Raw genomic sequence first — 20,039 nt, 5'->3', positions numbered from 1 at the left:
CGCCGATGCGCTGTCTCTCTATGCCTTATTTACCCGTGTGCGGCCATGGCGTCGAACGGGTATTTGGCTTCCTGCAACCCACAGTTGCAAGCAACCCAGTCGCTTGAATTGCCCCTGTCACTTCGTGCCTGTTTCTGAGGCATCAGTTTCAACATTACTCGCCAGCTGAAGGTTTACTCATACTCGACATAAGTTTGGCTGGCTACATTCATCGTACCCCAAATAGGTAACACGATGGAGAAACTTCACCAAAACTGATCACCTCACAATTGGTCGACCACTCCTTTCCTCAGTTTTCTCGCATTTTCTTTTGCCAGCACCCAAAATAAAGAGCACGCGCATCACTGATTCATGGTGCCGATGGGAGGAAAGTAAATCCATTTCAACAAAAGACAAATATTTATTGTGATAATTGCGGACACAGTGTTACACAATAGAGGAATATTCCGTACCGAGACATCAGACCCGTGAGAGCTGATGCAGACATTTGCATTTCAATGGCTCAGTCAACAAGATAATATACGGGTAAGCGAAAGTCTCAGAGCTAACCTATGACGCCTCATTCACTTGAGGAGCACCGCCAAGCCCTGGGGCACGCAGTGTCACATCACACGACGCCACTCCGTACGCGGTCGTGTCACCGGTCGCGACCTAGACACCTGAAGCTGACATGGGGCGGTCACCGCGAGGTCACGGCCATCACCAGCGGACCGACGACACTCACCGGTGACCGAGTGTGACGTCACCAGAGGACCGACCACACCCACCGGTGACCGAGTGTGACGTCAAGGACCGTCACCGACCGAGTGTGACGTCACCAGAGGACCGACCACACCCACCGGTGACCGAGTGTGACGTCAACCAGGAGGACCCCGACCACACCCACCGGTGACGGAGTGTGATGTCACCAGCAGGGCTCCGGGTGGGGGCAGCCGAGCGGAATCTGAGCGGTCAGCAGGGTGGTGAGCGGCTGGACAGGGACCTGGGCTACGGCCAGGACAGGCTGGGCTTGATGTGGTCTGGTCAGATAGATGGGATCCAGAAGGCAAATGTCAGCAGTAACTGCGCTACTTTATCTCAACCGTGTACACTTGATGCATACCAAAGCCAATGTTCGTGTTTCGGGTTTTGACGGACGCATATAGGACCGTACCGCTGCCGGGCTCACATAATGAGTGAAGGCCGGCAGCGATCACTGTGTACAACACAACATTCCTCCAGGGAATGCATTTGCAAGAACACTAAACGACTGCAGAAAAGTACTGGCGTCCACTGCAAGGCAATATCTGCGAAGTGTCCAGTGTGGTATACTACGACAAAAATACTGACAATTGTGCTCGCATGTGGTACACCATGTTCATAACTCGCGCGCTCAAATGCGGTACGTACATCAGCGAACAAAGAAAGACAATTGGCATGCTTGTCGTTGCCACTCGAAATCAAGTTCACTTTGACGCGCCCATAATCAACTGCGCTCCCAGCGTGTGGCGCAACTCGCAACTGTCAAAGCTCACCAGCAGCCATTTTACTGCAGTTGTTTTCTCAACGAACTACTACTTTGTTTGCTTCAATAGCTGGATCGGGTGCCTCCTCAGTGCAGAATGCTGACTCTGGTTGCCAATGGTGAAACAGTGTGAGGTTTTTGGGGCCATGGCCACTCTGCAGAGGTGGCAGGGCCCCTGGGCCTGCGACCCAGTCCTTTTTTGTCAGCTTAAGACGCTCACAAGGCTTCGAAAACATCCAAAACCTACCCCGAGGCATCAAAATAGAGTCACGAGCTTCTCAAGTCCCTCTGAGTACAAAACAGGGCCGCTATAGCGACGATGTGGGTCACCTTAGCTGAAAAGGCCCCGCAGGACCCGAATTGGGCCCTTTCTGGGCGAAATCCTGGCTACGCCACTGATGATTACTTTTTACACGCAAAACATGTGCCATAACGATCCCAGACACCGCACCCTGGAAAAAATGTCGTAGATATATGCATATAACTTCGCTCTTACCTACTGCACATTCTACATAGGTTAAATTGAGGGTGCACATAATACCTTTCCCGTGCGGGACGTAGACATTCGCGTAATGATACGCAGCCATGCTGTGTTACAATACTTGTGCGTCTTGATAAACAGGAAGTTGAGCAGCAATGTCCAACTAAGCGTGGCCAGCACGCGTTCTTATCAAAGGTTCAACAGTCCAGTCACAGTCGCGCTTTGTACAAATTATGTTTTCCCGCAGGGGACTTCGTGAAACCAGCTAAATAGGGACATGACAAACACACGACCTCCCTGCCCGTGCCATGTGTCTGCTTTTCTCATCTCATACGATGCGCATCAAAGGTGCAGCGAAACAGGTCTAACAGGCACGTTGCAGGAGATGCAGGTCAGGATTCACAAAAATCGGTTCACAAATTCCCGAATAACAAAGGAACTATTCACCCTACTGTTCGGTGGTCGGCACCGCGCATTCCATTCCTGTCCCGTCTATGCCTTACGTGGGCCATTGGGAAACTTAAGTGCACCAGTAATAAAGCGCAAAAGTAAAACATGATGCGATTCGTCGTTAAAGGGTCTTCAAGAATCTAAATAGCTTTAAGCTCAACTTGTAAATCTATGTCGTGAAAAGAATAAGCTCAGCATTTAAGAATAAGAGGGGTACCCGGCCAGCAATGGCATTGGGTAGGATGCTGTACCGACCGACGTCGAGCTGCAAGCTAGTGATAAGCTCAGCCTATTAGTCATGTTAATAGAACTCAGGTGCTCACACGCGCTGAAGCGAGGGAGGATCCACAACGCATCTCTTTAGACTTTACGTAGGAGGTTAAACACAGCTGCCGAAGGCATCAAAATGGGCGTAAGTCAAGCAAGGCGCGAGATTCGGCTCAACTTGGGCGTAGTTTTAAATTAAGAGGAATGTGCTTTTGCTCCACGCTAGATTATGGTGTGTCCCTGGTGTATCCCCAAGCTCGAAGGCTTAACTAATACATAGGTAATTACACAGCACTTGACTTGCGTACCCGTGGATCTCTCCCAGGCGAAATAGCTGCTTGCAATCGGTAAGCTTCAACAACGTTGGCATGTTGCAAAGCACAGTAAGTGAGGCCAGAAAGAGCGGGCCTTACTCCTCGCACAGCACGTGCCACCGACAGATTTGCACATCGCGCGCGTGTCTCAGGTCCGTCCAATGGGAGCGCTCCTCGGCGCCAGAGCTGTTGTGGCCAAGTGCGAACCAGCCAATCAGGTCTCGCTTCTTCATGCTGCGTTTGTTGTAGACGCTGACCATCAACGTGACGTCACAAAGCTGAAAAAGAGGCACCTGAGGGAGGAAAGAGTGTTGTTAGAGCCACAGCTCTCATGAGATGTACGCACACGACCTGTGTACCTATCAGCGTCTTGCCCTTTTTCATTCTCCATCGTGATTTCCAATGCCTCATATTTGTCTATGGAAATGTCGTATGTATAGCGTTTGTAGGCCTTCGAGAAGCAGCGTTATTCGAGAACAAGTTCTGGAAGCATTCAAATGAATCATCAGTCAAATCCTTCCGCAAATTGTTTGCTTCATACGCCTGCGAAAAATTGTTGGTCCTGAAATATTTCCACCCAAACCAATGCCGAACAACATATAGGCTGGAGCTCGCATTCTTTTGCTTTACATACCGCACTACCGTGGCCGGAAGTACCGCCATAATGTGAGCACCTCTACTTGCCTACTCGCCTCCCAAATGAACCTTGTAAAAGGCGAGACTTAAGAAAATGATCACCGCGTAAGAATAATATATATATTAAAAAGAAACATCGATGTAAATCAGGCAATCCACATCACCAGGAATGTAGCATCTTACTCAGTTTGGGAAGGGCAGGGGGCTTAAACACCATAACTTCGAAAATAATGTGAATGAAATTCGGTGACAGCTGTTTTCCCATATTTTGGGAGAGGTGTAACCACAAAGGCTTAGCAACTGAGTTAGTCGTTAAGCTCCAATGACACACCTTTTAATGTACCGTTTACCTGAAACATCATGCAAGTAAACGCGCATTTATGCCTTGTAACACGTCTTTTGGTTCACGTAAACAGCGCCGCAAGCTACAATCACCTGGAAAATGAATGTCTCTTTGTAGAGCGGGTTAGGCTGTCCGCGCCTGAGCGACGTTTTGCTCCTGGCTATCTCCTGACCGTTGCAGGTCAGCAGGTGAAGCCTGACGTACGTGTCTGGCGCCCGGCTGCCCACGCTCGACCTGCGGTGCGACCACGAACATGTCAGGTCACCACGTACTAACACAGCTGATCCACTATCGAGCTGGGATCACCTTCTGGCGCACCGCAAAACATGGAGTACACGGCACTACTTCCAGCGTAGTTTGATAGATGTTCGACGTATAAAAGTCGAGAGTGGATCAGGCCCACCGATGCACCGGAGTCCGGTTTGCCGGAGTCCCGAGGAGCGCCGCGGGGACCCCTCACCTGAACTGGGAGCCCGGCTCACCGGTGCACCGGAGTCGGGCTGGCCGGAGCCCCAAGGAGCGCCGCGGGGACCCCTCACCTGAACTGGGAGCCCGGCTCACCGGTGCACCGGAGTCGGGCTGGCCGGAGCCCCAAGGAGCGCCGCGGGGACCCCTCACCTGAACTGGGAGCCCGGCTCACCGGTGCACCGGAGTCGGGCTGGCCGGAGCCCCAAGGAGCGCCGCGGGGACCCCTCACCTGAACTGGGAGCCCGGCTCACCGGTGCACCGGAGTCGGGCTGGCCGGAGCCCCGAGGAGTGCCGCGGGGACCCCTCACCTGAACTGGGAGCCCGGCTCACCGGTGCACCGGAGTCGGGCTGGCCGGAGCCCCGAGGAGTGCCGCGGGGACCCCTCACCTGAACTGGGAGCCCGGCTCACCGGTGCACCGGAGCCCCGAGGAGCGCCGCGGGGACCCCTCACCTGAACTGGGAGCCCGGCTCACCGGTGCACCGGAGCCCCGAGGAGCGCCGCGGGGACCCCTCACCTGAACTGGGAGCCCGGCTCACCGGTGCGCCGGAGCCCCGAGGAGCGCCGCGGGGACCTCTCACCTGAACTGGGAGCCCTTGACGACCTCGGCGGCCAGCCGGCCGGTGGCGGCGCTGTACTGCAGACCCAGCAGCAGCTCCGGCAGACCGCCTCGCTGGATGCTCTGCGTGCTGCCGGTGCTGTCGCTCCGGGACAGGGAGCTGATGTCGCCGCTGCTGCCGCTCGGCGCCAGCTACGGCAGCGAGACGTGTAACGTCACCCTCACTGGACAGACCATCAGACGGGAACAAACGGAAGTCCATAAGGGCAGGGTCGTAAAAGATATAACACAAAAGCAGCTCGCGTTCCAGACAAAATATTGGCAGGTATGCCCGTGACCCTTCCTGTAAGTCTTGGCATGGACAGGCATAAGCTCTGGAGGCTGCCAGCCCCAGTTTAAATCGGCTCAGACAAGCAGGCGAGGACTACCGACTCTCCGAGAACGACAGGACATAATCTACCTGCAACGGCGGACGATTGCCTTTGGGAGGCATCCTGTCCCGACTGCTAGCGACAGGAGGGGAATGACCGAGGATGCCATGCGTACCGTCATGTTGGCTCTGGGCTGCAGGCTGACCCACTGGGGCGTCTGCTGCTCCATGTTGACGCTGGAGAAGGGCACGGCCGCCTCGCCGATCATCCTCTCTCGCCGCAGCCGCTCGCAGCCGTACAGCCGCAGCCGCACCCCCATGGACGGCAGGTCCTCTGTCGGTACGGGCGAGGGGGTCACCTCCGCCGCGCGGACTCAGCTAGGCTCGTACGAAGTTCATGTGGTGCAGACTTGTGTCAGCGACGACATCGCGGTCACACAGCCTCAGCTGGACGGCCACACCCAGCAGGCGGCTGGGTTTGTTTTGGAAGGGAAGGGTCTGCTGTAGATGCCTGCATACAGTCGCATAGTGATCCCCAACTATGTAGCGAGGGATGTCATTGGTCTTTCTCGGTCACAGCCATGGGTCACCTTAAAGAGGAAGGGGTTACATCGGTCAGTCACAGAGCCCCATCCCACATATGGCGTGGGAGGGGGCAAGTCAAGCTTTAGGAAGGTAAGACGGCAAGCAATGGCGTACTGGAGGGAAGCATTTAAACAGCTGCTTCCCACGTTTGTTTTGCGAGCAATGCAGTGAACATAATATCGTTTTAGGGAAATTTAGGGAAAACGTCCTCCCGCGTCACCCTTTGCGATTAAATCCCGTGACAGCGGCCGGTGGGCAGCACGTGACATGGGCCTGGATGGTGAAATGCGGCCGGTGGGCAGCACGTGACAGCGGCCGGTGGGCAGCACGTGACATGGGCCTGGATGGTGAACTGATCCGGCCTGTGCGTGGAGCTCGGCGGCGATAATGAGTGATGCACTGTGCTGGTCAGCCGAACTTGGGCACCAGACACCAGAACTGTCGTCAACTCCCACCACTGGCTTCCGTGGTGATCTCCCCGCATGCTCGCACGAACTGGTGCCACCTGACACCTGATCAAATGAATGGCCTCACCCGCGCCGACTTTGTGGAACACCAGCGCCTCGTTGAACTGCGGGTTCGGTCCGGGCTGTACCCGACTGCGGAGCCGCGACTTCTTTCCGGGCAGAAGGACCAGGCGCACCTGAGAGCACGAGACTGCAGAGGTCAGAGGTCGGCTGCAGGCACGGCTGGCTGGCCGTCGTGGCGGAAAGAGATAATCAAATCACAGGTCTGCTCGCTTTGCAATCGCCCCGTCGGAAAACATCCCCGCTTTGACGTGTGTTTTGGTGCAAGCAGGGCCCATAACCTGTTAGGATGCGGCTCTTCGCTGGGGTTTTATATTACATGTCACGTGCTCTTTAACGTTGCAGCCACCAAATATCTTTTGAGCAAATATGTTCCTATAGACTATGAGGGAGAAGGGGTATCATGCACGCCAGGTATAATGGCGACTTTTCTTTAGAACGGCAGCAGGCCTTGTAGGTGAAAGATGCAGGTATGAATAGATCCTGTCGTTCCAAACGTTGTAAAGAGGGAGAAAGCAGTCGGATATGTTGTTATAAATGGCAGGAATTACCAAAAGGACTGGGAAAGCTTGTTTAGACATTCTGCCATGAACCCGTCTCTGTCCCGACAACAGACGCAAGTGTGTCACTTGTCTTATTCTGCCTTGGTCGCGAGTGTATTACCCGAAACGGGATCCGTGGAGTAATTGTCACCTTTATGAAGAGAAGACAGATAATAAATCATACCAGGGAGAAAATAATGGCGTCAGACAGAGGCCAGCGAACATTTGCCTGACATGTGAAAAAGCCTGACAGCGGCTTGAGGCGACCGCAAGAAAATGTAATCCGCGGTACAGCGACCGTCAGCGCTCCTCTGGCCGGCTTTGTTCCACTGACGGAGGTCCTGCTGCCTCCGCCTCTTTCCCGCTGGGTGTCTGCGAGCTGTGACCCACCTGCACGCTGCTGGCTCCGCCTCTGTGCCGGCTGGGCGTCTGCAAGCTGTGACCCACCTGCGCGCTGCTGGCTCCGCCCCTGTCCCGGCTGGGTACGTTCCGCGCCTGCAGCAGCTGTGCCGTTAGTTTCTTGGTCGGGAAGTCGTACGCGAAGGCCACCTCCACGGCTCCGCAGGGCGACCGAAGATCGGGCTCCTCCAGGTCAGCCACGTCAAACAGACGCTCCTGGCCAGAAACGCAGGAGATCAGCACTCTCTCCATTGTCTCATACCAGCCGCGTAACACGTCCGCAACGTTTTGTGCAACCGAGAAACCGCTGTGGCAACCCATGCCATGTGTAAATGATAAACAGATGCATTCTTGAAACTTTCTACTATCTCTACCCACACGAGCTCTATCTCTCCTCGACTTGTTACCATAGAGGCATCGCGGCTCACCTACCTCTGTGTGGGTGATGCGTGGACCCAGGCATGGTGCTGTCGAGGCCTCCGGCGGCGCGTCCAGACTGCGGGTGCGGCCCGACAGCTGGCCATGCCGTCTGACGTCACGGTGACGCAGTGATGACGTCAGATCGTCCTCGCCGGACGTGGTGGAGGACGAGGAGGACGAGGTGCCTCCGCCGACCCTGCCCCGCTCGGCCAGGCTGAGGTCCGGTCCCCTATCTGTCGCAGTAGAAGCCATTATCAGTCACCCCGACCTTGACCCACTCGGCCAGACTACCAAAGCCCGGTCCTCACGCTGTCGCAGCAGAAGTCACTATCAGTCACCCCGACCTTGACCCACTCGGCCAGACTACCAAAGCCCGGTCCTCACGCTGTCGCAGCAGAAGTCACTATCAGTCACCCCGACCTTGACCCACTCGGCCAGACTACCAAAGCCCGGCCCTCACGCTGCCGCAGCAGAAGTCACTATCAGTCACCCCGAACTTGAGCCGCTCAGTCAGACTGAGGTCCTATCCTTGCTTCGTTGCAGCGAAGGCTCAGGCCGAGCATCAGTACAACTCCGCCTGCCAGCGCTGGCCGGTCGGAGAAGAAAGGGGTCATAGGTCAAGCATGCTCGGCGTCACCCGCCGGCGACAGTTCGGCCACACGCGGCTGTGCCGCTCCGGTGCTGTCTGGGTGCTGGCTGCATGAGCCTGCCCGCTCCTTTGCATTCGCGAGTGTACAAGCAAGCCAGCTGGGGGAGGATGGGGAGAGGGGGGGGGGGGGGGCGATGGGCCGTGCCGTTAATCTTTGTGTCAAGATTGTGTGGCGGGGGCGGGCGCCGCGCCGCCGGCGGCACAAAACAGGCGGGTGTGCGGGATCGGGCCGCCACTCGGATCGCGACCACGGTGCGCTGATCGATGCTGTGATCTATCGCAGCCCGCCCCGGCCTGCCTGCGCTCCCACTGACGACCGCTCGATGACCGCGGCCCGCCCGCCGCCGCCGCTCCATACTGCGCGACTTTTCAAGGACGATGACGACGTCATCTGCGTGACAATGCAGACTTGTCTGCTTATGCTTATGCAGACTTGCATGCTTCTTGCATATGCAGGTGCAAGAAGCGAGAACTAAAAAGCAACTGGCTAAAAGGGCGAGTGTCGTTCAAGGAGAGAGGCCTGCATTGTCCGCTTGGGGAGGAGTGGCTTCCACAGCAGATCGTTCGACAACTACGCAGGTCGTTCCAATCAGGGACTGTTCAGCTTTTAACGGCAGGCATACGGCGCACTCTGGACGGTGGTGCTGGCAAGTCATCTTATAGCTATGCTGGGGGGGGGGGGGGGGCGGGTTAAGTATGCAGCGCGGATCCACAGCAGGACACCAAAGACCATAGCTACTGTACCACGCAGGGGTGTCGACTTATACCTTTTTGGGAGAGCCACGGCCCTCCCTCCTCCTAAATTCTGGCTTGGGCTCCCCAAGGTAGGCGTAGGCCCCACCAATACTTTTGCTGGATCATTACAGCAAAATTAGGAAAAACATCCCTTTGGGCATTATCTACTGGCCATGAATGCCTCCTAGCATGACGAATGGCCTCCCAGGATGGCCTCCTAGAATGGCCTCCTAGGATGGCCTCTTAGGATGAAGGAACGTGTGGTAGCTGACAAAACTTTTTCAAGGAAAGAAAAGTCCCGTTCGTCGAAATAAAGTTGACCCAAATTACTCGACAAGCACAAAGTTGGCGTATGGTAACGTGGTCGGATTTCAGCTCGCTCCCTCGCAATATTTTGCACACATCATCTCCTGCATTGTCATTTCCAGAAGCCAAATTTCGATAGACAGTCTCTTTGATCACGAATATTGTGCTGTTTTCGGGCCGATGGGTGCTTTGAAGCCCCAAAACTCCCACTTGAGATCAGACCCAAGTATCCCATTAACATCGAACGCCATAGCATCCTGAATGCACCCTTGGGATTCAGACCCATGTCTGCTGAGTGAGTTTCGAGAGACTTACGAAGAATATGATTATCAATGCTACGGGACGGCTTTATCGTTGCTAGGTCTTCGTGCTCAACAGAAAATCACCGATTGCCCTCAGTCGAATAGTTTCTTTCGGGTCCCAAGTGCTCCATATGTTCCTGCTCAGTTGCCTCGACAGTAGGAAGTTGCAATGCCAGAAGCGTCCGCTGGGCCGGCACACTGGACTGTTGGTGGTTACCAACTTCAGACTGCCAACCCTGCGCCATGGCTGCATTGCGGTCAGACTACAGGGCCTCACTTATTCCAGTGCAGACTAGAGGCCCGCTTCATCGGGGCGCCCCTCAGACAGTGTGCTGTCAGCCCGCCACTCGTAGCCGTGGCCGAAATCGATCGCACGAGGCGCTGAGTCAGTCCTAGCGGTCATGCTCCCTGGCGCAGGAGGCGAATCGCTTCCATTTGGCACTTCAAGGACCCCCAGCGGGCGTCAGTAATTTCGCACCAAAATGAAATGGAGTGTGACACATTGGCGGAGGACGGTTCGGTCAGTACATTCAGCAGCAAGCGTGGCACATCGCCTCGCTGCAGCGATCTAGATGACAGAGTTAATAGCGATTAATCGCTTCAGCTCTGTAACCGGTTGTGTTGATCACATAACAGCTGACAGGCGAAACGCGATGTGTGAAAGTCATGTACTAATGTTTTATGCGGCACACTCGTTGAGTAAAACAAGTGATGTATGCAACGCACACGTGAAGTAAAACATGCAATTTATACGACACACACGTGAGGTAAAACAAGTGATTTATATAATTTTCCGCTCGTTGAAGTGAACACATGGGAAGCAAACAAAGTATTTGCCTGTGCGACTTGTAATGTTCTGACGCTTCAGAGCAAGAAGACATCAAACTTCCCTGCGTGTTGCGCTGCAGGAGGCTTATGGAAACAGCTGTGTTATGTGCCCTGAAGACAAGCGCTCGGACCAGAGAGATGCTGAACCGCTCGGCTGGCGCAGACAGCTCTGAGGTATCTTGCGCTGGTGACCGTCATTGTCAGTGTCCTGACCACATTTTCCTTGGACATTCAGAAGCAATTGCTACCAAACTTACCGCAATGACATGGAGGCAACGGCAATCGATGCGGCCGCCGACCAACGGCGTCGCTCACCAGCGGTGCACTCTGAGCTTTTCCGCAAACTGAGCATTGCGCTCCGCCACCGTAACCTACAAATGTCAGCCCAAACGGAGGCTCATCCAACGTCGCCAAATTGTCAACCCAGGCGTTCCGCCGCCATAGCCTACAAATGTCAGCCCAGGCGTTCAGCCGCAATAGCCTACAAATGTCAGCCCAAGGCGACGCATCTAACGTCGCCAAAATGGTCCCAATAGCACCTGAGATGTGGCCGAACCTCGCATATCAAGGGTGTCAGGGCAGGCCGAGCCTCACCTGTCGAGGGTGGTCTGAACAGGCCGAGCCTCACCTGTCGAAGGTGGTCTGAACAGACCGAGCCTCACCTGTCGAGGGTGGTCTGAACAGACCGAGCCTCACCTGTCGAGGGTGGTCTGAACAGACTGAGCCTCACCTGTCGAGGGTGGTCTGAACAGACTGAGCCTCACCTGTCGAGGGTGGTCTGAACAGACCGAGCCTCACCTGTCGAGGGTGGCCGGGCAGGCCGAGCCTCACCTGTGGAGGGTGGCCGGTCGGGGGCGGTGCCCGCCGGCGCAGGCTGCAGGCTGAACTGTCGGTAGAGGCTGGGCCGCTCGTACCCGATGCCGCCGTGCTGGCGCGCCCGGTCGGGCCGCGGCGCCGGCCGGGCGAGCGGCGCGGCCGCACGCAGCCGCCGCACCACGGTCTCGTCCGGCTCTGACGAGCTGTCGCCGCCGTCCGCCGGCTCGTCTGGCGGCGGCCGGAGCAGCCGGCGTCACACGCTGCGCTCACGCTCGCGGCACGCAGCGCCGGGTCCGCGCGGCCGGGCGCCCGCTGCCTACATTGACGCTCGCTATGCTAGAGATACACCAAAGGGCATTATCGCTCGCGAATATTGACGGCAACATCGAAGCGTGAGTGGTTAAGTGGCTGAAAGTGGACGCTCGGGATTCCTATGGACCAAAGTGAAGGGACCGGGGCATGTGTCATTGTCTATAGCTTCAGCAAGCGTTTTGATAGGACTTCTTCACGATTTGAGGAGGGGAAAAGGTCGCAATGCGCGCGTGGAAGGAACAAGTGGTTGGCGTGATTATTCAGGACCAAGGAAAGTTAATTAATCATTGGATGAGTATGCACGTATATAGCAGCAGGCCCCACAGCATCGCCACCATTGGTGCGAAGGTGGGATGGTGAAAGGTTCTGCGAAGGCCCGGTCTTCGCGATCATGACCGGTCACGGGCCCTAACGATTGAGCATTCCGAGTGCCGTGTTTCATACGCACGTTAAATAAAAACACATCATATGCACATCTTTGTGCTGAAGCACAATGTGCTCCCTTGAAAACGCGCTCATGAACGAACATGCGGCAGAAAACAGACGGAATGTGATTCAGTGTTGTGCCAGCCGCGGGCGCCACGACAGCGCAGGGCTGAGTGCGCCGCCCTCCACGTCTTCATGACCGCCAGACCGGCGCAGCGCACCCTACTCTTACATCGCGGGCACACATTGCGGGCGTTGCAGACGCATGGGAGCGTCACGGTACGGAAGGTGCGGCGTACGGAGCGTGCGGAAAGTACGGCGCACGGGGCGTACCGAAGGTACGGCGGGCCACAAAACGAGTGGGAGCCCATGGGGGAAGATCAGCAGCCATGTCACATCCGTCCCAGCCCAAACTCAAACTGTAGAGTGGCATGGAAGAATGCCAGCCCGGATTGAGTTGGTTACTCCAGTATGCTGTTGATTCGCCATGAGGTTAGAGCTGAGCCAATGGTCTATGATCTGAGCCAGGTCCCTCTCGTCTACGCAGACCGAGGCTGCAGGGGCACAACAGAGGCTGCGCATCCCATACTGGCAGGTCACCTGTCCTCTTCGGCGTGGGCGCTAGCTAGAGGCGAGCATTGGCAGCATCTTCGGATTCAAATCTTTGGGCAGGTGGATTCGGAATCAGATTTTGATTTGAACTTGCGCTGAAATATCGAACTACTGCAATGCAATGAAGTTGAGGGCTGGCCGCTCGGTCCGAAGCGGGATCCGACATTGATTTGTTTCATATAAATTATCGGAGAGAAACGTGAAACTGAATCATATCCCATGCATTTGATGGCCTATTTCTTTAATGCTTTTCGGTGTTTGGTGGGGTTTGTAAACTGTCATGGTGTCAAGTCCTCATTTTTATAGTTCGGGCAATAGCAAGACTCGTATCTGTTTGACACATGTTGATTCGAATCCTCTGCTGTTGTGTTGACCCAGCCAAGTAAAATGACCACCGTAGTCGGCGCGCACTGAAACTCCAATCAACAACAACGATCCAGCCAAGTGACGGACCCTGTTCGTCAGCGACCTAATCCAATAGCCATCGGGGTTTGTTATCCCGTCCGATCGTGTCACCGCCAGTCAGTCATTTGCCAGTGGATTGCCGCGCATAATTCTAGGAGAGGCTCACGAGGCAGCCAAGACAGGGCTTGCAGGTCACGTCGACGGAAAGGGGGTCGGTCGGAACGGCCACATGTGGGCTGCGCCAGTGTGACAGCGCCGGCGGCCGTCCGTCCGGAATGCGTCAGACGAGCGTCCTGGCAGGGCCAGCCGAGCAACAAATGGACTTTTGTGCTCGTAGACGAAACAGATGGGTTACACGAAACGGGAGCTAAAGACGGGAAGGCACTGGTGGAGCAGGGGAGTGATTCGCTGAAGGGGACAAAGGCGACGCTAGAAGCACGGACGCGCATCGAAGCAGGGCGGTGGTGTGCGAATCAGGTGACTATGTCGCAGGTGCTGCGGCGAATCGCCCGAGGGACGTATGACGTAATGAGATATCCGTAGCACGTCAAATCTGGGACGGGTGTGAAGCTCAATAGCTTGACCAGGGTCCGCAGCGTTACTACCGAACCGAATCGCGGGCCTCAGAAACGCTGACAATGTACTTACGAACACTCGTCCGGACGTTGTAGTGGGAGGGCTTGGCCAGGAGCTCCTCGCAGCAGTGTCCTCCCAGGTCGTACAGGCAAATGCGCTTGTTCATGTAGAGAAAGGCCAGGAGAAGGAGGACGAGCAGCACACCGACGGCACCCAGGAACACAGTGGCTTCGGCGGGCACTGCAAATGGGGTCAAGTCGGGTTAGTCCACTACAGTCCCCTACATAAAGCAATCAACATGTTTTCTGGTCACCGGAGTCCACAGACTTTATTCTCTTCTTTGCCTTACGCTTGGTGAATATTCGTCACTGATCTCAGGTCAATCGTGCAGTTGCTCTTCAGGCAAACTAGTAGTCATGCATTCCAAGTGTGTGATAGCTGTTATTACACGATATGTTCTCGTGCTCTCTGGCCCAGGTTACGTAGTTCGCACGCAGTGGTCATGGCGACCGCAGCTCCTTAGTTTGCTCAAGTGTGAAGTGCACCCGGATCGTAGTCCGAATGCCTTGAAGCAAAGACGAATGTGTTATGGTGGCATGTGAAACGAAATGGAAATGGCGCATTTCATAGCAGCCATGGCTGAGGCAAATCTGCTAAAGGATATTACTGAATTTGTACACTGACGAAGCCTTACACGCTTCTGCTTCAGCATCTTCTCGAACGTGAGCCCTTTTGACGAATCAGCGCAGTTACTCGACAGAATCAACGACAAAACGGAGACGACGAGCCGCCCTGCCCGGTTGCCAGCCATATCGCCCGAATGTGCAAAGTCATACACGTAGCATGACAGGAACGTGTGATTGCGAAAGAAAGCCAGACCCATTTGTCAGCAGACGTGTTCTGCGGAGCGGATCCCAGCTCGCACCCCCGACGCCCAGTTCGGGTCATAACACGTGAGTCATCTATCCACCTCAGCGCCACACGTCGGCGGACGGGGCGGCCGTACCAGCTAGACACCCCATTCCGTCCGAATTGATCGCCGGCTGCTGCACGGCCAGCGGCTGCCAATATAGACCCAACGTTCAACTTATGCGAGCGCGCCACGCCAATGCGAGCTTGACCGCAGGCGCATGTGTGGCGGGTGTGACCAATGTGCCGAGTGTGACGGACGTGACAGACGTGACAGACGTGACGGACAAGACTGATGGCTGACCTTGGCGAATGACCGGATATGGAAAGACAGGGGGCTGCCTGAAGAAAGAGCTACACATGCATGGCTGAGTGGTGTTGCTGACAGGCGCAGCAAGGCGCGCCCTGCATGGTGGTATTCAACTTTCCCACCCATGCCCCCCCCCCCCCCCAGTTATCGACCAGCTGTGCTGACCTTGCGCATTGGTGCATGTAGGAAAGGTATGGTTATTACTCCTCTTCCCTGAAAAATGCAGATATTGTAATGTCATGCGTGGTTTGTGGGGAATCGTGTGGGCAGTGTGAAAAGATGAAGGACGAACCTATCGACTAATAGTAGACGCTACCAGATTTGTCGAAGTTCTTCCATCAGCTTGGTACAGTTGGAGTGCTGTTTTGCTTCACACCGTGCAAAAACACGCAGTGCAGCTGCTTCTCACCTCTTGTCAATACCAACGCAATAGCATGTTAGCATAGCAATACATGATAAGTGCAGTAAGGGAAACATGTTTCGCTGTACATACAAGTCTTGGACCTGCTCCTTACATCAGCCCGACTAGCGGATCTGAAGCACTACAGTACGGTCGTCCGTGCACTCTTGCCCACCGCCGTGTGCCTCCGTATGACCTTCATGACTCTCATTACGCGAATGTGCTTCGCTCTTCGTGCCACCGCGTCAGACCATAAAGGTCGCGTGAAATCCGCACGTCGCACATACACGTCGTCGCGTAAAATTCCTACGCCTGACATATGCACGATACCGTTGTTATTTTAAAAACGTTGGTCTTTTTCGTTACAACGGAAACAAAAGTCGCATCACGTAAGCACTCGACGTCGCTTACTCGCTTGCTCGCCGTTTTAGATAACGCGACACGAATTATTCTCATTCTCAAACTGAACTGGGTCGCTGAAGTCATTAGCAGTTCCTTAGACCCGGGCCCCACCGCCACACGCCTGCCCAGCTACAGACGGGCACACGGCTGGCGCTGCTGCTCACCTGTGTCGTCCGGCTCCTCCGCCAGTCGGACTTCACTGGCGTTGGCCTCCGCCAGCACCATGGGTGCGGTCGCGAGCCTCGCCGCCGCCTCTCCGCCGGCCGCCGGCTCGCATGCAGGCCTCGCGCCGAGGCCGCCGGTCGACCGACGCGACCAGGCGGCCGGGCGCGCCGAACTGGCCGCCGACGCCGACGATCAATAGGCGGGCCCGGCCCGCGTCACCGGCGCTGCCCGGCGCAGGAAGTCTGCACACCGACATACGGGGCGGCACACCGACACCGAGGCCGGTGCAGCAGGTTCGCACACCGACATACGGGGCGGCACACACCGACACCGACGGCCGGTTGCATGCAGGTTCGCACATGACCGACAGTAACTGGGCGAGCACACCGACACCGATGGTCCGGTGCAGCAGGTCCTGCACACCGACATACGGGGCAACGGGCACACCGACACCGAGGCCGGCGCAGCCGGTCCGCCACAACCGACATACAGGGCGACACACCGACACCAAGTGCCGGTGCAGCAGGTCTGCACACCGACATACGGGGCGGGCACCACACCGGACCACCGAGGCCGGTGCATGCAGCAGGTCCTGTACACCGACATACGGGACGCACAACCGACACCCAAGGCCGGTGCAGGCAGGGGTCCGCACCCCCGACATAAGGGGCGACACATACCGACCACCACAAGGCCGGTGCAGCAGGTCTGCCATCAACCGACATTCACCGACACCCGCAGACACCACACCGGAGGCCGGCGCGGGAAAGTCTGCCACCTGACATGCGGAGAGGCGCGGCCGACACACAAGGCGGCATACCAAACACATGAAACGGTCATTCCAACGAGACATGACACGTTAACACCGATGTGAAAGGATGTCGGTGGCTTATGGTTCGTGTATTGCTTTATTGGTTACTTCTTACACCTATCAACATGTCAGCTGGCTGCATCAGCAACAGGTGAGAGTCAACGGAGTGCACTGGAGCGACACATGTCAAAGACTCATCTGGGACTTCCTGCTGCTGAGAGGAGCAGTGGCTTTTAGGTAATATGTCGATTGCCGGGCATCGCCGGTAAAGGCCCCTCACGGTGCCGTCGCGCCTCAGGCGTAACGTTCTGACCGTCGGACAGGCGTGAGATAAAACGCTAATTTTCATTTTATTGTATATGATACTAAATGAAGGCAATAGCAGTGCTCACAAATGTCTCATGCATCTGATACCAATATTACATGGGCTTGGTAATATGTGCAAGTTCTGCGCCAGTAATGATTAGCCAAAGATAGCAAAGGCCTTCAACGCGTCCACCTGATCGTACGATGACGTCGCAAAACCAAAGTTTTCGGGTGCTTGTAGACACATGTTATCGGTTAAATAGGGCTAAAGGAATACAGTTTTGCAAAATACGTGGGGCTGAGGGGCGGGGGGGGGGGGCGGGCGCAGGAAGAAAAAGGCTTTTAAAATGCACTTTAAACAGTTTTCACCTCAGATCTCTCAGATTTAATGCGCCTTCTTTTCAGAGATGGGAGCGAGGGCGCAGTGTCCGGAAATTGGTTTGGGAGGTGGGTAAACCCTAAAAATGATGCTTAATGAAAAATAATTAGTAAAAATTATAAATACAAGCAGGGAACGACGACCATGGTTAGGAGGCACGATCCCGTCTCCCCTAGTCCGCCCAACTGAATAGGAAACTACACGCTTCCATGCCGGTTATGTCAAGTATACCTTTATCTGAAAATTGTATTAGGTTTTCTCAACCATCATCCGGTGTTTAATGACAGGCAAATGATTGATAAGCACGAATGAACTCCCGGAACGAAAATATTTGATGGTTATGCTGCATCGTATTTCAGTTGTTCTTTTAGGGGTGGGGGGGGGGTATCGCATTTGAGCTACATTGCAAAGGTTTCTGGGAGATTTAGCCCCAAGTGACAGTTTAGAGACGGCTTCAGATTTCTTGGTGACAGAAAAGGCCCTCTTTCACCCCTGCTGCGAACAGCCAGAAGTCATGCCTGCCAAAGCCAAAGGCGAGCGCCTGAAGTGACCCGAACCCACCAACAACGAGCGGGTGGATCGGAAGGCAGGCGATTTTCCTTAAAGGGAGTGTTCCACATTTGAAGGGGCGTTTGAAATAAAATAGCCATCTTAAGACAATTAGGTGCCATTCACAGCCCTTCTTAACCCGCGCCCGGCTGACCGGCTGGATACCCTTCGCCGGGGTGGGGGTGGGGGTGGGGGGCAATTTGACCCTCTGAGATGTCAGGAACTAAGGGAGCTAGAGACACCAAATTTACAGGGTATGTTGAACTGAACGTGAACTCACGTAGGTCAAAGTTGGGGTTCTTAGTTCATGGCTTCAGGACCAAATATGGTCAAACGAGATCAAGTTCCAGGTTTTTCTTCCAAAGTGCCCCAGAACCTAGACAACTTGCTCCTAAGCAAAAAGGTCACATGCTCATTGAAAGTCAATGACCTCGTTTGACCTTTTGAAGGCTATGGTGAGCTAAATCATACCAGACTGCTCTGAGCTTGGCATTTGAAATGTGCGACAAAGATTACGCTAGGCAGTATGTTACCAAAAACAAAATGTTTTCCCTGGGTCATTTTAAGTCAAGGACCTATCCTAACCTCTGAGAAGTCCATACAAGATGCATAATGCGGTTCCTGCTATCAATAAACTCGAAATGAACACCAGAAACTATCCCATACAGCTAGCTCGTAAGTAATAAAACAGGTTGGTTTTGACTTCGGTCTGACCTTCATATGTGACCTTAGGTCAATGTAATTTGTGCGTTTAATTGTTGTGTGCCTAAGAAAGCATCTCAGAGATGTATGGTCTCGTCTAACACTCCGTTGTTTTATCAGATGAATGATTTCCCTAGAAAATTGACTTCGCTGAAACCATCACCTGACTTTGACATGCCATAGGTCAGCGACGGACCATACAAAGTAGCTATCTGAATTTTGTATACCAAACAATGCGTATACTAGAATTGTCTACAAGCTATCCAGCCTTTGAAACCATTCCGGAAAAACCTCCGGGCGGTCAATTTGAGCCCCCCCACCCGAGCGCGTGTTAAGACCTGAACCCCCTTTCTAGTTTCCTGAGCTATGCGCATCGCTGAAGATGTGCATAGCGATTTCGTGTAGACTACTGTCGAGAGGCACCCCACACATGCATGGACTCTATAATACGTTTAACAAGCCCGCTAATCCATGGGACATGCGGGGCGACCAAGGCGAAGTACAAAATAGAAATTGCCGAAGTCGTTCACATATTGCGTTCGTGAGGCACGATTTCCAGGGGGTACTGGGGCCGTCTATCTGCATCAATGTTGGCGGCAAGGCACGATGGCAACGATCAAACGCTGGACAGTGTGTTGAGGGAAAGGAAAGCATTTGCTAGGCGAAGAAAATTGGTGTCCCGTAGCAATCCCTTTCACTTAAAAGTATACAAACACCTTAGAAGTGAGCTTATTGCATTATATTTCATGCTTGCTTCAATGTCTTCAAATGTGAAACATTCACTTTAAGCAACGTTTAACGTGTGATTAAGGGTGTTCAACCGAAGAATGCTTCAATCGCAAATGATTGGCATCAAAATTGTAGATAACGAGGAGGAAACTGGTTTTCCAACTTGTTCAGCTCTATAATGCCTAGGAGTAACGCTTAGCTGCAAGCGGCGACAGTATAGCCACCTGCACCACTTCCACCTGTAGCGTTAGTTTGAAAGTTGACCACTAGGCAGCCGTCCGTTGCCGGCGTGTGTCCAGCTGTCTACGTACGCTGCCGCTTGGAGGCCAGGATGGAGCACTTCACTAAGGTCTGCGGCAGAATCGTGTTCAATCCGCCAGACATTTACTAGCAAGACATTTGACACAATTTTGTTGAACCATATTACTGGTCAACAAAACATCAGCGCCTATAAGTGCAGTGTCCGTATCTACCGAGGTCCTAAGACAAAAAGTAAAAAATCCCATCTGCCCAATGCTTTTTTTGTCGAACACTGAATGGCGAATGC

At 54.5% G+C, this 20,039-nt stretch overlaps 1 protein-coding gene across 1 annotated transcript; it reads right to left on the bottom strand.

The window, feature by feature from the left end:
• Window positions 1-883: 883 nt before the first annotated feature.
• Window positions 884-16,093, bottom strand: LOC119108922 (synaptotagmin-14-like). Its single transcript, XM_037232469.1, has 11 exons — window positions 16,016-16,093; window positions 13,903-14,070; window positions 11,678-11,727; window positions 11,515-11,611; window positions 7,876-8,096; window positions 7,492-7,659; window positions 6,510-6,618; window positions 5,567-5,724; window positions 5,043-5,212; window positions 4,088-4,229; window positions 884-3,309 (listed from the first exon to the last, which is right to left on the bottom strand). Exons 1-11 carry the CDS (start codon window positions 16,074-16,076, stop codon window positions 3,112-3,114), a joined length of 1,542 nt encoding a protein of 513 aa, XP_037088364.1. The 5' UTR covers window positions 16,077-16,093; the 3' UTR covers window positions 884-3,111.
• Window positions 16,094-20,039: the final 3,946 nt, after the last annotated feature.

This window comes from Pollicipes pollicipes, unplaced genomic scaffold, assembly GCF_011947565.3.
Source record: "Pollicipes pollicipes isolate AB1234 unplaced genomic scaffold, Ppol_2.1 Scaffold_2555;HRSCAF=2994_pilon_pilon_pilon, whole genome shotgun sequence".
Classification (NCBI taxonomy): domain Eukaryota; kingdom Metazoa; phylum Arthropoda; class Thecostraca; order Pollicipedomorpha; family Pollicipedidae; genus Pollicipes; species Pollicipes pollicipes.
The sequence above is the reverse complement of the archived record's forward strand: the minus strand, read 5'-3'. Positions and strand labels throughout refer to the sequence as shown.

Bases quoted from the DNA above. Each gene is read 5' to 3' on its own strand.
- LOC119108922 (XM_037232469.1), bottom strand. From the start codon at position 16,076: ATGGTGCTGGCGGAGGCCAACGCCAGTGAAGTCCGACTGGCGGAGGAG. The intron at 11,612-11,677 runs GTGCGGCGGCTG...CGGGCGCGCCAG, and splicing joins CAGAGCCGGACGAGACCGTG to CACGGCGGCATCGGGTACGA. The intron at 5,725-6,509 runs GTGAGGCCATTC...CCGTACCGACAG, and splicing joins GTTCCACAAAGTCGGCGCGG to AGGACCTGCCGTCCATGGGG.